Raw genomic sequence first — 12,780 nt, forward strand, 5'->3', positions numbered from 1 at the left:
TCCCCTCCCCTGGCTTGTGCACTCTCTCTCTCTTTCTCAAAATAAATAAATACACTTAAAAAATAAAACACTTATGAATGAAATTGAAGGTGATATAAAGAAATGGAAAAGCATTCCATGCTCAAGGATTGTAGGAACAAATATTGTTAAAATGTTGATACTACCTAAAGCAACCCACACATTTAATGTGATCCCCATCAAAATACCACCAGCATTTTTCACAGAGTTAAAACAAACAATCCTAAAATTTTGTATGGAACCACAGAAGATGCCCAGGTCATGATCTCACAGTTCATGAGTTCGAGCCCCATGTGAGGCTGTGCACTGACAGAGTAGAGCCTTCTTGGGATTCTGTCTCTCCTTCTCTCTCTGCCCCTCCTCTCTCTCTCTCTCTCTCTCTCTCTCCAAAATAAATAAATAAACATTAGGAAAAAAAGAAAAGAAAAGCTGGAGGCATCACAATTCCAAACATCAAGTAATATTACAAAGTAGTGACCAAGGCAGTCTGGTACTGGCACAAAAACAGACACATAGATCATGGAACAGAATAGAAAACCCAGACATGGACCCACAACTATATGGTCAACTTTGACAAAGCAGGAAAGAATATTCATCAAGAGAAAGACAGTCTTTTGAACAAACAGTATTGAGAAAACTGGACAGCAACATGCAAAAGAATGTAACTGGACTACTTTCTTACACAATACACAAAAATAAAATCAAAATGAATGAAAGACCTAAATGTGAGACAGGAAATCATTAAAATCCTTGAGGAGAAGATAGGCAACAACTTCTTTGACATTGGCCATAGCAACTTCTTATTAAATATGTCTCCTGAAGCAAGGGAAACAAAAGAAAAAATAAACTAGTGGGACTTCATCAAGTTAAAAATCTTCTGCATAGCAAAGGAAACAATCCACAAAACTGAAAGTCAAAATTTGAGATGGGAGAAGATATTTGCAATGACATGTATGATAAAGGGGTAGTATCCAAAATATATAAAGAGCTTATATAACTCAACATCCAGAAAACAAATAATCCAATAAAAATGGGCAGAATACATGAATAGACATTTCTCCAAAGAAGACATATGGATGGCCAACAGACATATGAAAAGATTCTAAACATTATTCATTATCAGGGAAATATAAATCAAATCTTCAATAAGATATCAACTCACACCTGTCAGAATGTCTAAAATTAACAACACAGAAAACAATAGGTGTTGGTGAGGATGTGGAGAAAGGAGAACCCTCTTATACTGTTGGATACAAATGCAAACTGCTACAGCCACTCTGGAAAACAGTATAGAGGTGCCTCAAAAAGTTAAAAATAGAACCACTCCATGACCCAGTAATTGGACTATTAGATAATTACCTAAAGGACACAAAAAATATTGATTTGAAGGGATACACATATCCTGATATTTACAGCAGCATTATCAACAATAGCAAAACTATGGAATGAACCAAAATGTCCATTGTCTGATGAATGGATAAAGAAGATGTGTTATACATATCTACAGTGGAATATTACTCAGCCATCAAAAAGATGTAAATCTTGCTAGTTGTAAAGAAATGGACGGACCTAGAGAGTATTATGCTAAGAAAAGAAGTCGGTCCGAGAAAGACAAATACTACATGATTTCACTCATATGTGGAAATTTCACATCTTATTTTAATTATTTACACTAGAATAGTAAGTAATTAATAAGTAAAAATAAATTTATTACTTACACTAAAATGTGAGCTATCCCAGATCAGAGAGTATGTTTTATGTACTATTTACAGTTGAAACTAACATGTTTACTGAATAAGTAAACAGAATTCCATTTTTAACTTACAATTCACTAAAAATACAAAGTCTTTTCCCTTATGTAGCTACTATGCTCAGATATTTTATAAGGAGGATTAGCTTAGGTTTATCTATTAAATATATATTTATTTCAGTCACACAAATATTTAAAAACCCACTTTATAAAATCCTCACAAACATTGTGCTATTGTCAAAACTTGTTGATCCATAGGCAACCAAATTAGCTGTTCTTTAGAAATATGTTAATAAACACTCTATAAGTAATAAGCCACCTATCAGAAGTAACTTTATTGGAGTGTTATGCATAGGCATATTGACAATTATTTAGTCTTTTCCTGACATAAACCATCTTATTTTGGTTTTATTTTGTTTTTTATCCATTTCTTTTTTTTAATGTTTATTTATTTTTGAGAGAGAGAGAGAGAGAGATAGCATGGGCTGGTGATAGGCAGTGAGAGAGGGAAACACAGTATCCGAAGCAGGTGCCAAGCTCTTATTCATTTCTATAATAGTTGTATTATAGTAATTACTGTTTTTTGAATTCCTACCTAGTTTTGTGTACTGAAATATTCCCTGCAAATTAGATGAAGTTTCTATTAAGAAATAGCAATTATTTAATAAATACTGTCTTAATGACATTAAAAATAATGACATTAAAAACATTAAAAAAAATAAATGACTTATGTTTTTCCATAAGTACTAAGATTAGTGGCTACAAAGTGTATAATGCCCTAAAAATATTGTTTAAATAGCATGCAATTTTAAAAACATATGGTGTTGATTGTATAGGAGAAAGATTTGAAGTATTTTTTTAAATTTCTTTCATTATTGCAACTGGATTACTTCAACATTCATTAGTGCTTTGGGCACAAAGCCACTGGATTACTCTTTCCTACTAATCAGAGATGACTTCAATATCTTAGATTTAGACTACCAAAAACTTTAGGAAAAATTTAAATAACCTGAGAAGTTTTTCTAGCTTAAATTGAAATGTTCTTATCCTTTATTTTGTCCTTTTAGGCAAATAGGGAAAATAACATTTGTAGATATTTTAAATATTTTTTCTGGTTTTATTTTATTATTTTTTGATGTTTATTTATTTTTGAGAGGGAGAGAGACAGAGCATGAGCAAGGGATGGGCAGAGAGAGAGGGAAACACAGAATCCAAAGCAGGCTCCAGGCTCCAAGCTGTCAGCACAGAGCCTGACGTGGGACTCAAACCCATGAACTGTAAGATCATGACCTGAGCCAAAGTCGGATGCTTAACCGATTGAGCCACCCCGGCACCTCAATTTTTTCTAATTTTATAGAGAAATAATTGCATATAGATGTATAGCATGATGGTATGATTGACATATATTGTTAATGATTACCACAGTACATTCAGTTAACATCAATCATCTCATATAAATATAAACAAAAGAAAAAAAAAGCCCTTCTCTTTGCAATGAGAATTCTTAGGATTTACTCTTAACAATTTTCCTTTACATCATACAGCAGTGTTAACATCATGCTGTATATTATATCCCTAGTACTTATTTATCTTATGGCTAGAAGTTTGTGCTTTTTGTTACTTCCTCCAGTTCCTCCTCCTGTAACCCTCACTTTTGATTACTATAAATATATCTTTTTCTATAAGTTTTTTTATCTGCATATGTGAATTTGTTGATTAGTTCTAATAACTTTTGGTTTCATTTTTTGGATATTCTATACATAAAATCATGTCATTATGTTGGAATTAAAATAAAAATTTAAATAAAAAATGGAAAAATAATAAAATAAAATCATGCCACCTGCAAATAGTGATTTCACTTCTTTCTGTCCAATTCTGATGACTTTTATTTATTTTTCTTGTCTGATTGCTCTAGCTAGAACTTCTAGTACGATGTTGAATCAAAATGGTGAGAGTGGACACTTTTGTCTTGTTTCTGACCTTAGAGGAAAAGCTTTTGACCTTTTTCATCACTGAGTATGATGTAAGCTGTGGGCTTCTTACATATGACTTTTATTATGTTGAGATATGTTCCTTCTATTCCTAATTTGTTAAGTGTCTTTTTAAATCATGAATAGAGGTTACATTTTGCCAAATACTTTTTTTCTGCATCTATTTTGAGAATTATATAGTTCTTTTCTTTCATTCTATTAATGTGAGGTATCACATCGTTTTGTGTATGTTGAAACATCTTTGTATCCCAAGGATAAATTCCACTTAATCATGATGAATGGTCTTTTTATTGTACCACTGAACTCAGTTTGCTAGTATTTTATTGAGAATATTTGTATCTATATTTATCAAGGATAGTGACCTATAGTTCTCTTTTCTGGTAGTGTCATTATCTGGCTTTGGTTATCAAGATACTGTGGGCCTTGTAAAATGAATTTGGAAGTGATCTCTCTCTCTCTCTCTCTCTCTCTCTCTCTCTTTTAAATAGTTTGAGAAGGATTGGTTTTACTTCTTTAAATGTTTGGTCAAATTCACCAGTACAGCCATCTGGTCCTGGATTTTTCTTCGCTGGGATATTTTTGACAACAGTTCAATCTATCTAAAAAGCTATTATGAATCACTATATGCCAATACATTTGAATATTTAGATAAAATGGACAACTGTCTGGAAAAGCAAACCCTTAGAAAATCTTCACAAAATGGAGTGCCCTGGCTGGCTTAGTCAGTAGAGCATTCAACTCTTGATCTCAGAGTAATGAGTTTAAGCCCTTGTTGGACATAGAGCATCCCCCCAAAAAAGAAAAGAAAATCTTCACAAAAGAAATAGGATGTGTAAATAATTTTGTGTCTGTGAAAGAAACTGAATACATAATTTAAAATCTTCCCATAAAGACCCATTTTGTTTGGTAATCTATGAATTCTACCAAATATTTAAGGAAAACATAATCCTACACAACCTTATACAAACTCTTCTAAAAAATAGAAGAAAAAACAGTCTTAAACTTTTTAAATTAGCCTTTAAACTAAAACATCTCAAAACAGTAAAAGAAATAAACAATATGTAGCATGGTAATAATATATTAGTGTACTGAATCCAGAAGTGTATAGAAAGGGCTATTTATCACAAAAATTGGGTTTATTCCAGTAATGTAAAGTTAGTGTAACATTAAAGAATTATCAATATATTTCACTATATTTTCACAATAAATTAAAAACTTCATATAATCATTTTTTCAGAAACCCTTAGTTCTTTCAATTATTTGTTCATTGGACTCAGGCACAGTACCATTTCTATAATGACTCCTGAGGTTTCAGAGCTTCATGTAAGGACTATATTAAAAAATATGTCGACTTCTGAAGGCATTCTTCCTCAGGAAAACCTGCTAACAGCAGGGCCATTTGAATCACATCCTCTAGATCAATCTGACATTACTTTTTCAGCTGTCCCTCCTGAGATCTCCTGAGATCTCTCTGAAGCCTCAAAGAAAAGGAACAATAATTATTTTATGGCTATAATAATTACTGAAATGGAATAATATGGCATTTCTGCATACACCTTTGCAAAAGTGTGCTTCTTTCCTTGTTAAAACGTTGTTAAAAAAGGAGTGAAAATTCTGTGTCAGAATCAAGTGCTGTTCACAGAATACATCTTCCCGCTTTTAATTCTTGTATGAGTAGTTAATGGAGGTGAAGAGAGGCAACTCCATCCCCAAAGTCGGGATATTGAATGACCACTCACTTCCAGACTACTTTTTTTGTTATTACAACTACAGTTTAAATAGTATGATAATACTATAGGCACATCAAAAATTGGTTACTAATTACAATTTAGCTATGTGTTCTTTTCTCTGATATAAATTGCTTGATATTCAAAATGATTAAATGCAACATTGTTATCTGGGCAATATAAGGTTGGTGTTTAAGCAAACATGAATATTAATTCTACCATCTGTTACGACAGTGATGATCCTATACATTTATACCCATAAAACTGAAGAAAAATCCATATAATTCTGTGAAGTACCTCTGTTAATGAAAAACAAAAGCAGAAATCATATGTATGACTTAAAATGAACTCATTATCTATTTTTCTACCTGTTCTTGATATAGACAAACTGTGGCTAAAATCTTGGCATTGTCACTTGCTTAATTTTCCTGAGTCCTCAATTTCTTATTTGTGAAATTGTTGCAAGAATATCTATCTTGTAGAAATTATTTGCAAATTGCACAAAATAACATGAAATTTTTCAGGTGGTGTCTAGCATTTAATATGCTCAATCAACTTTGAGTTTCCTTGGCTTCTTTCTTATACCAATTTCATTTCTGTATCCCACTCACAGACTCAGAAAAAAAGAGTTCCTTCATCAGTTTCTCTTAACTGATGTATCAAAATAAGGATATATCCTTAATTGATATAAACAAATTTATAGTTCGGGACAAGCCAATTATATTTTCTCAAATAAACTCTGTCATAAGGACTGGGTCAACTGGTAGTTTCCTGAATTATAAGATTATGTCAACTTGATTTGGGGGTTGCTCACATTAGGTGTTATATAAAATGAGGTAGTGAAGAAAGTGGACAGATAATTTAGGGAAGCAAATGTAATAGTATGAAAGGGATTATGTAGTTTCCAATGTCCAAAGCTAGCACCCTTGTTTCCTAATATTTCTTATCCCATATTTAGTGTTTCTTATGCCATGTTGTCGGTCTGCTCTTTTTATTTTGTATGACCTTTTTAAGTATATGCTTTTACTTCAGCTAATATAAATGTGTCCTAATATTACAATCAAATGAGTTTGAGTTATTAACTACTCCAGCGCTTATTAAATTCTGTTACTTAGAGCAACTTTGGTATTTTCAAGATATTAACATCATTATTTTAATTAGTAATTGAATTTTAAGCCAACTATAAACTTGGTTAATAGGTTTGCTGATATTACATGGTGTGTTTTGAAACTGAACTCTTTACCTTAAAAATGTAAGTGAATTCATCTTAAATTCCAATATTGAAGAAGAAAGAGATTATAAAGATTACATAAAACTAAAGCAGAAAAATGATCAAGAAGCTTGTCCAATAATTTATTGAATGGACTGTGCATGAAAGATTATGGTCCCAAATTTTAGTACACATTAACATTAATGAATATATTATTTAGGATGCTTTTGACATGAGATTAAAAAGACCTAATTAAAAGGATAAAGTTATCTATTATGTAAGAAGAGGCAAACTATCCAATGATGTCAGCAAAGAAGCTCTGTCTTTTCACTGTGCTGTCCTCAATGTATTGGCTGTCATCCATAGTTTTGTCTTTTCATGCATCAAAAATGCTGTTTTAGGCTCTGTGATCCAATACAACTTTGTCCTAAACATAACGAGCAGTTGCCCAGTCCAGACTGTTTTTAAATCCTGGAATTTAGATTTCCCCAAAAGTCTCCCAGTATACTACCTGTTAAATCCCATTGGTTAATTTCTGGTGTGCTCACTCAATTGCCCAAGAAGAACTATAAATAATTCCTCTTTATTCTCAAATGTGCTCCCATTTGGATGATAAATTATAATCATGTTTGTCCACATGCCTATGCCTTAGGAGCATGAAATTCTGAATGAAAAAAGAAATAACCTCCTGTTTTTAGCTTCTCATAAAAAGAGATTTTGACAAGGGATTATGTAATGGCTTTGGGATAGGCAACCAATAATCTTACAGACATGTGATTACATGTGGCATTGTAATAACAAAGAGACACTAATATTACATGTCTGTAATAACGTGTATGCCACATGTTAAGCACAGAACAATTCTAATTTCTGATTATGAAGTTAGACATTGTACAAATTAGATTAATTTATGCTAAAAGTCTCTGTGATGATCAAGGTGTCTGTGAACATGAATTTAAGTAAAAGTACAAATGAGTCAATTTTATTATTAGGGGAAATCCAGTTTGGACTTTCATTATCAAAATATTGATAAAGATTAACAGCTTTTCCACTTTTGATTTTTTGTTACTTTTGATGATATTCTAAATATTTTCTTTGGTTTTCTTTAGAATTAGACCCAGTGACCAAGCAACTTATGCTCTATACAGCTAAACCAACTTTTGATCATCTGAAAGATGTAAGTAAAATGATCAACATATAATAAATATCACTATCCATAGTAATTGAATGCAAGCAACTACTATATTTTAATGTTCAGTAGCTTTGCTACTAAAATGGAATATCCACTCTCTAAAAATAATTCAGTAGGATATTTACACCTATTTATGTATTTTAATAGTTATAGTAATATTTTTGGTAATATAGAGATTTATAGTAGACTATACAAACTTTCATAGCCTTTCTCAGCAAAAATGTGCTGTATAATTAGCCTTATGTAAGAGCTTTACCTAGGGGCACCTGGATGGCTCAGTTGGTTAAGGGGCTGACTTCAGCTCAGGCCGTGGTCTTGTGGTCTGTGAGTTTGAGCCCTGAGTCAGGCTCTGTCCTGACAGCTCAGAGCCTGGAGCCTGCTTCTGATTCTGTGTCTCTTTCTCTCTCTGCCCCTTCTCTGCTTACACTCTGTCTCTGTCTCCCTCCAAAAATAATAAACATTTTTTAAAAAAGAGTTTCACCTGTTTTCTTCTAGGAGTTTTATAATTTCATATCTTATATTTAAGTATGTAATTAATTATGAGTTGATTTTTGTGTATGATGTAAGGGAAGGGTCCAGTTTCATTCTTTTGCATGCCTATAATATGTGACAACATGGATGAAACTTGGGGATGTTCTGCTAAATAAAATAAACCAGTCACATAGAGACAAATATGCCATAATTCCCCTTATAGGAGGTATGTAAACTAAACTCATGGAAGCAAAAAATAGAATTGTGGTTGTCAGAGGTAGGAAGCCAGAAATAGATAGTTGCTAATCAATGTATAAATAAAATCAATAATCAATAAAATGAATAATATAATTAATAAAATTTCGGCTATGCAAGATGAATATGTTGTAGAGATATGCTGTATAACATTTGTGACCATAGGTAGCAACACTGTATTGTTAATTAAAATCTATTAAGAGGATAATCTCATGTTAAGTGTTTTTAACAATAAAATAATTTTTAAAATTTCACATTGTTAAAAGCATGCATTTAAACATATATTTCAAAAGCTGTGCATCACTTTTTTTTCAGTTTTAGCATGTCTTTTTTGTGTGACTAAAGTACTGTAGTTGAAATAAATGCATGTTATGCCAACTCTATAAAGCTTATGTTTACAATATGCTATAGAATGAGTAGAGGACCATTATAAATTAGATCTTGTTAGAATATTTGATAACTAATACAAGAAATGTGAAGAAACCCTGGAACAACTTTATCATATAATGAAGAATCAATAACATTCCAGAGAGGTCTGGAGAAGGCCAGATGGTCTGATGGTATTGTTCTACATGAAAAAAAGGCAGAACCCAAGTCCACATATCTGGAGAGGGTGTTTGTAAAAAGTGGCAGACTATGATGTGTGATATGAAAAAATGGTAGAGAAGTCAAAATAAAAGGAAACAATTTGAGTTTAACCATATAGGATCTTGGAGGACGAGACATCCATAAATGGAATTCTTAGACTAACCTGTTTATAGTGTAGTGCTCAGTGCTAGCCTTGCCCTCTGTCTCCCTACCAAATCATTAGTAAAATCTACATGACTCACTCTGATGCTTTCAGTGTTTTCTTATGGCTGAATTTGGACACATATTGAGTCTTTCTTTAAGACTAATGTGTGGCGAGCATAGAGGTCCCCTAAAGAGGACAAAATCTGGGTTATATTTTGAGAACTTAACTGGGCTTTGTGATTAAGGTGTGGTTCTCAGCTGTGTTTTGGATTAAATCATCATGATGAAAGTGAAACAAGAGTGTTTCCTCACTGTAGTTGCCAAATAACACAAACCATAATGATAGTTTGCATATGACTTCATAGGAGAGAAACATTATGAGGTGAACATTTGCAAAATTTAATACTGAAGATTAAAATAAAGTGCTAAATTCATGTGCCATTTCATGTATTGAGTGAGAGAACCAAGAAATTATATTCTAGAGTCTTAGGCCAGTAATGGATATGTAATCAAACTACACCAGTCTTTCCAGGATTCTAATTTCCAGGATTTCCAGGATTCTAATAAGATGGCCAAGGCAGATGTTATCTGCAGATGTAGAGTTTCTTGGAGAAAGTACTCTATTTTGGTCATCAATCAAGTATTAAAATGATTTGTTGAGGTCAAAAGCTACCAGAAAAGAGAGAAATGTGTGGGGAATGGAATGCCAGTGATATCAGAAAAATATTTTGATTTGTGTTTAGAGTATGCCACTGAAAATGCTCAGGAGTGGGGGGTATAAAGTAGAGAAATGAAAAATATTACAAAATCATTTTAAAGACCAGTGGTAAGAATTACATAAGGTGGACATGTCTCTGTTTGGGGGCAATATGTTATAAAGTGGAAAATAACCAGGATTAAGATGACAAGATTCTGATCATAAGTCAAAAAGGCAGGTAATAAAAGACTTCTACATGTATTTTTAGAATTCCAGAGACTTTGTAATAGGACTTGTGATAAGATGATGTGGAGAAAACGTTAGAATTACCCAGAGATAGTCACTTCAAGAGCAATTTATAAATAAGCCTTCGTGGAAAGACCTTGAATTCATTAAAAATGAAAAATTTCCCCTTCCTATCTGACTCTTAGTAAAACTGATTCAGAAGGAAGAAGATTAGAGATAATAATGCCTGCTCTCAGTAGATAAAATGGAATCACTGACTTGAAACTTCAGTTGTCAGTTCAAAGTGGGCCATTTGCAGATTACTAACATGTGGCTCAGCTGCCTAAGGTCATATGTGCTAGAGATAACAGGAAGAAATTGGCCTTCAGCACTTGCCCTGGGCACTAAAATTGTCTGCTAATTTAATTCTGGCCTGTGGTTGTACTACATAGACCTGATATGACCAACAGGGATGTGAAGAAGCAGATTTGGAAATAAAAACAAAGGACTTTCTAAGACTAGGAAGTAGAAACACGTAACCACACTCATTTTAGTTGTTTTAAGGACAGAAACTATATTCTTGTCATACAGAAATTAAGCTCATAGAAGGAGAACAGTTGGAAAGTAAGGCAGAGATACCAGAATTAGAGGCTATCGTGGAGAAAGTACCCATCTAAAGATGTTTCTGTCAGGTGGGCTCTGACTCTTAGGATGAAATGTGGTTTATAGTAGGTGAGGACTGAACTTCTGAGTTCACCTCTGTACCCCACCCCCTTTGTAGCACTAACTGCATATTCCTTGAACTTGAGATATACCTAACCTCTAATGACCAAAGTATAACTTTGCCTGATTCCATTGAGAGGGACAACCCCAGAATTAAAAAGAGACTTTCTTGAAAGCTAAGTCATCAGACTGGATCAGAAACACTATCCAGAAGAGAATGTTGAAAATGTCCTTTTATTCCTTAGTTGGGAGAGGAGTTTCAGGCAGTAGTCAGTGGAGCCCTGAGTATCACAAGTACATTCTGGTGTTGTCTTCTTGAGATTTCTTTTTTTTTTTTTTGAGGTGGATGCAGATATTTTTTGTAGGAGATGCATAAATGAGAAAGAGTATTTTGTTCACATTTGCTAGAAATGACTGGCTAACTTGCTGGACCTGCAAAGATGTAATCTCTTGTATCTGGGGATCTGAACATAATGGGGAATGTGATAAAGCCAAGAAATAGGTATTTATAAGGCAGCAGAAAGAGCAAAATGGAACAAGGAGAATCCTAGGTTGGAAGTGTGGCTAGAGAGAGACTTAGAAGAAAATACACATTTCTAATTGAACTTTTAAGTTGCTTGCAGTGTCAGGTTTAAAAGTGAAAATTCTGTTTTCCCTCAGAATCTCTAATTGCTCACTAATGATTTTTATGTGATTTTTTGTTTTTATGTTCAGTGGAAAAAGGTGTCAGATTCAACTTCAGGTTTAGGGACATGGGCAAGAAGAGATGCTGAATACAAAGCCAGGCACATGTGTTAAACCATGTAACACAAGAAAAATAAAACACTGTTCTCCAATGTGTTAAGGTTCATGCAAGTGTTCATTTTTAATTCTGCATTTTCACTATGCTGTTTTCTGACAATTCTAAAACTACTTCAAATTTTGCCACCTAAAGTGTATCTACTAGTGAAATTCACATGACTTACTCTGATGCTTTCAATGTTTTCATATGGCTGAATTTGGACACATGTTGAGTCTTCCTTTAAGACTAATGTGTGGTGAGGACAGAAGTGCCCAAAGAGAACAACATCTGGATTATATTTTGAGAACTTAGCTGCGATTTGTGATTAAGGTGTAGCTCTCGGCTGCATTTTCGGATTAAATCATTATGATGAAGGTGAGACGAGAGTGTTTGCACGAGCTAGTCTTATTTTGTTAACTAATCCTGGCAAAATCAAAATTAAAAGAGCATACTATATATCTAAATAAAATACCTGTATCTTTTATGCACCTCATTCATGCTGACCAGCATTTTTTCATGGGCCTACAATTATTTTGAATAGTTTGTAAAAATGAGGAGTTTCAGACACAGCTCAGAAGTGCCTGTATAATTATTGGATGTTTAAACAAAGCCGAATTCTTTCGGCCGCAAAGAGCCAGCTTTGAAATCCAGCCTGGATCTTATTCCCCATTCATCTGCTCAAACTCTTGTCTTGTTCTATGTTTACTTTCACAAACCCTTTTGTTTTACCTTTCACAATTAATCTACAATCAATATGGAAATGACTTCCGTGTATGATATGAATTTAAGGTCAAGCATTTTGTTTTGTTTTTGTTTTTTAGATATGTCCAGTTTGTAAATTGCCCATCCTTTGCACATTGAACCACATTCCCATCACTGTTATAAATCAGGTGATTATATATGTGTGAGTCTATTTATGTATTCTCTGTCATGTAATATAAATACATTTTTCTATCCCCACACCATTGCCAGCATAGCTTAATTTTTGAGGATTATATATAAGTTCTG

The 12,780-nt window shown here is 33.1% G+C and overlaps 1 protein-coding gene across 9 annotated transcripts in view; it reads left to right on the top strand.

Annotated features, from left to right (window-relative positions):
- Window positions 1–12,780, top strand: part of CNBD1 (cyclic nucleotide binding domain containing 1) — a 446,985-nt gene that overhangs the window by 389,469 nt on the left and 44,736 nt on the right. For 5 of the 9 annotated variants that reach the window (XM_077771341.1, XM_077771342.1, XM_077771340.1 and 2 more), the window contains 2 exons: window positions 7,806–7,873; window positions 12,594–12,662. In XM_077771341.1, coding sequence (XP_077627467.1) covers window positions 7,806–7,873; window positions 12,594–12,662 — 137 coding nt within the window. The remainder of the gene's footprint in view (window positions 1–7,805; window positions 7,874–12,593; window positions 12,663–12,780) is intronic. The other 4 variants (XR_013336910.1, XM_077771339.1, XM_077771346.1 and 1 more) reach the window with 1 other exon arrangement.

The sequence above is a fragment of the Crocuta crocuta genome, unplaced genomic scaffold (assembly GCF_008692635.1).
Source record: "Crocuta crocuta isolate KB4526 unplaced genomic scaffold, BGI_CrCroc_1.0 scaffold235, whole genome shotgun sequence".
Taxonomy (NCBI): Eukaryota; Metazoa; Chordata; class Mammalia; order Carnivora; family Hyaenidae; genus Crocuta; species Crocuta crocuta.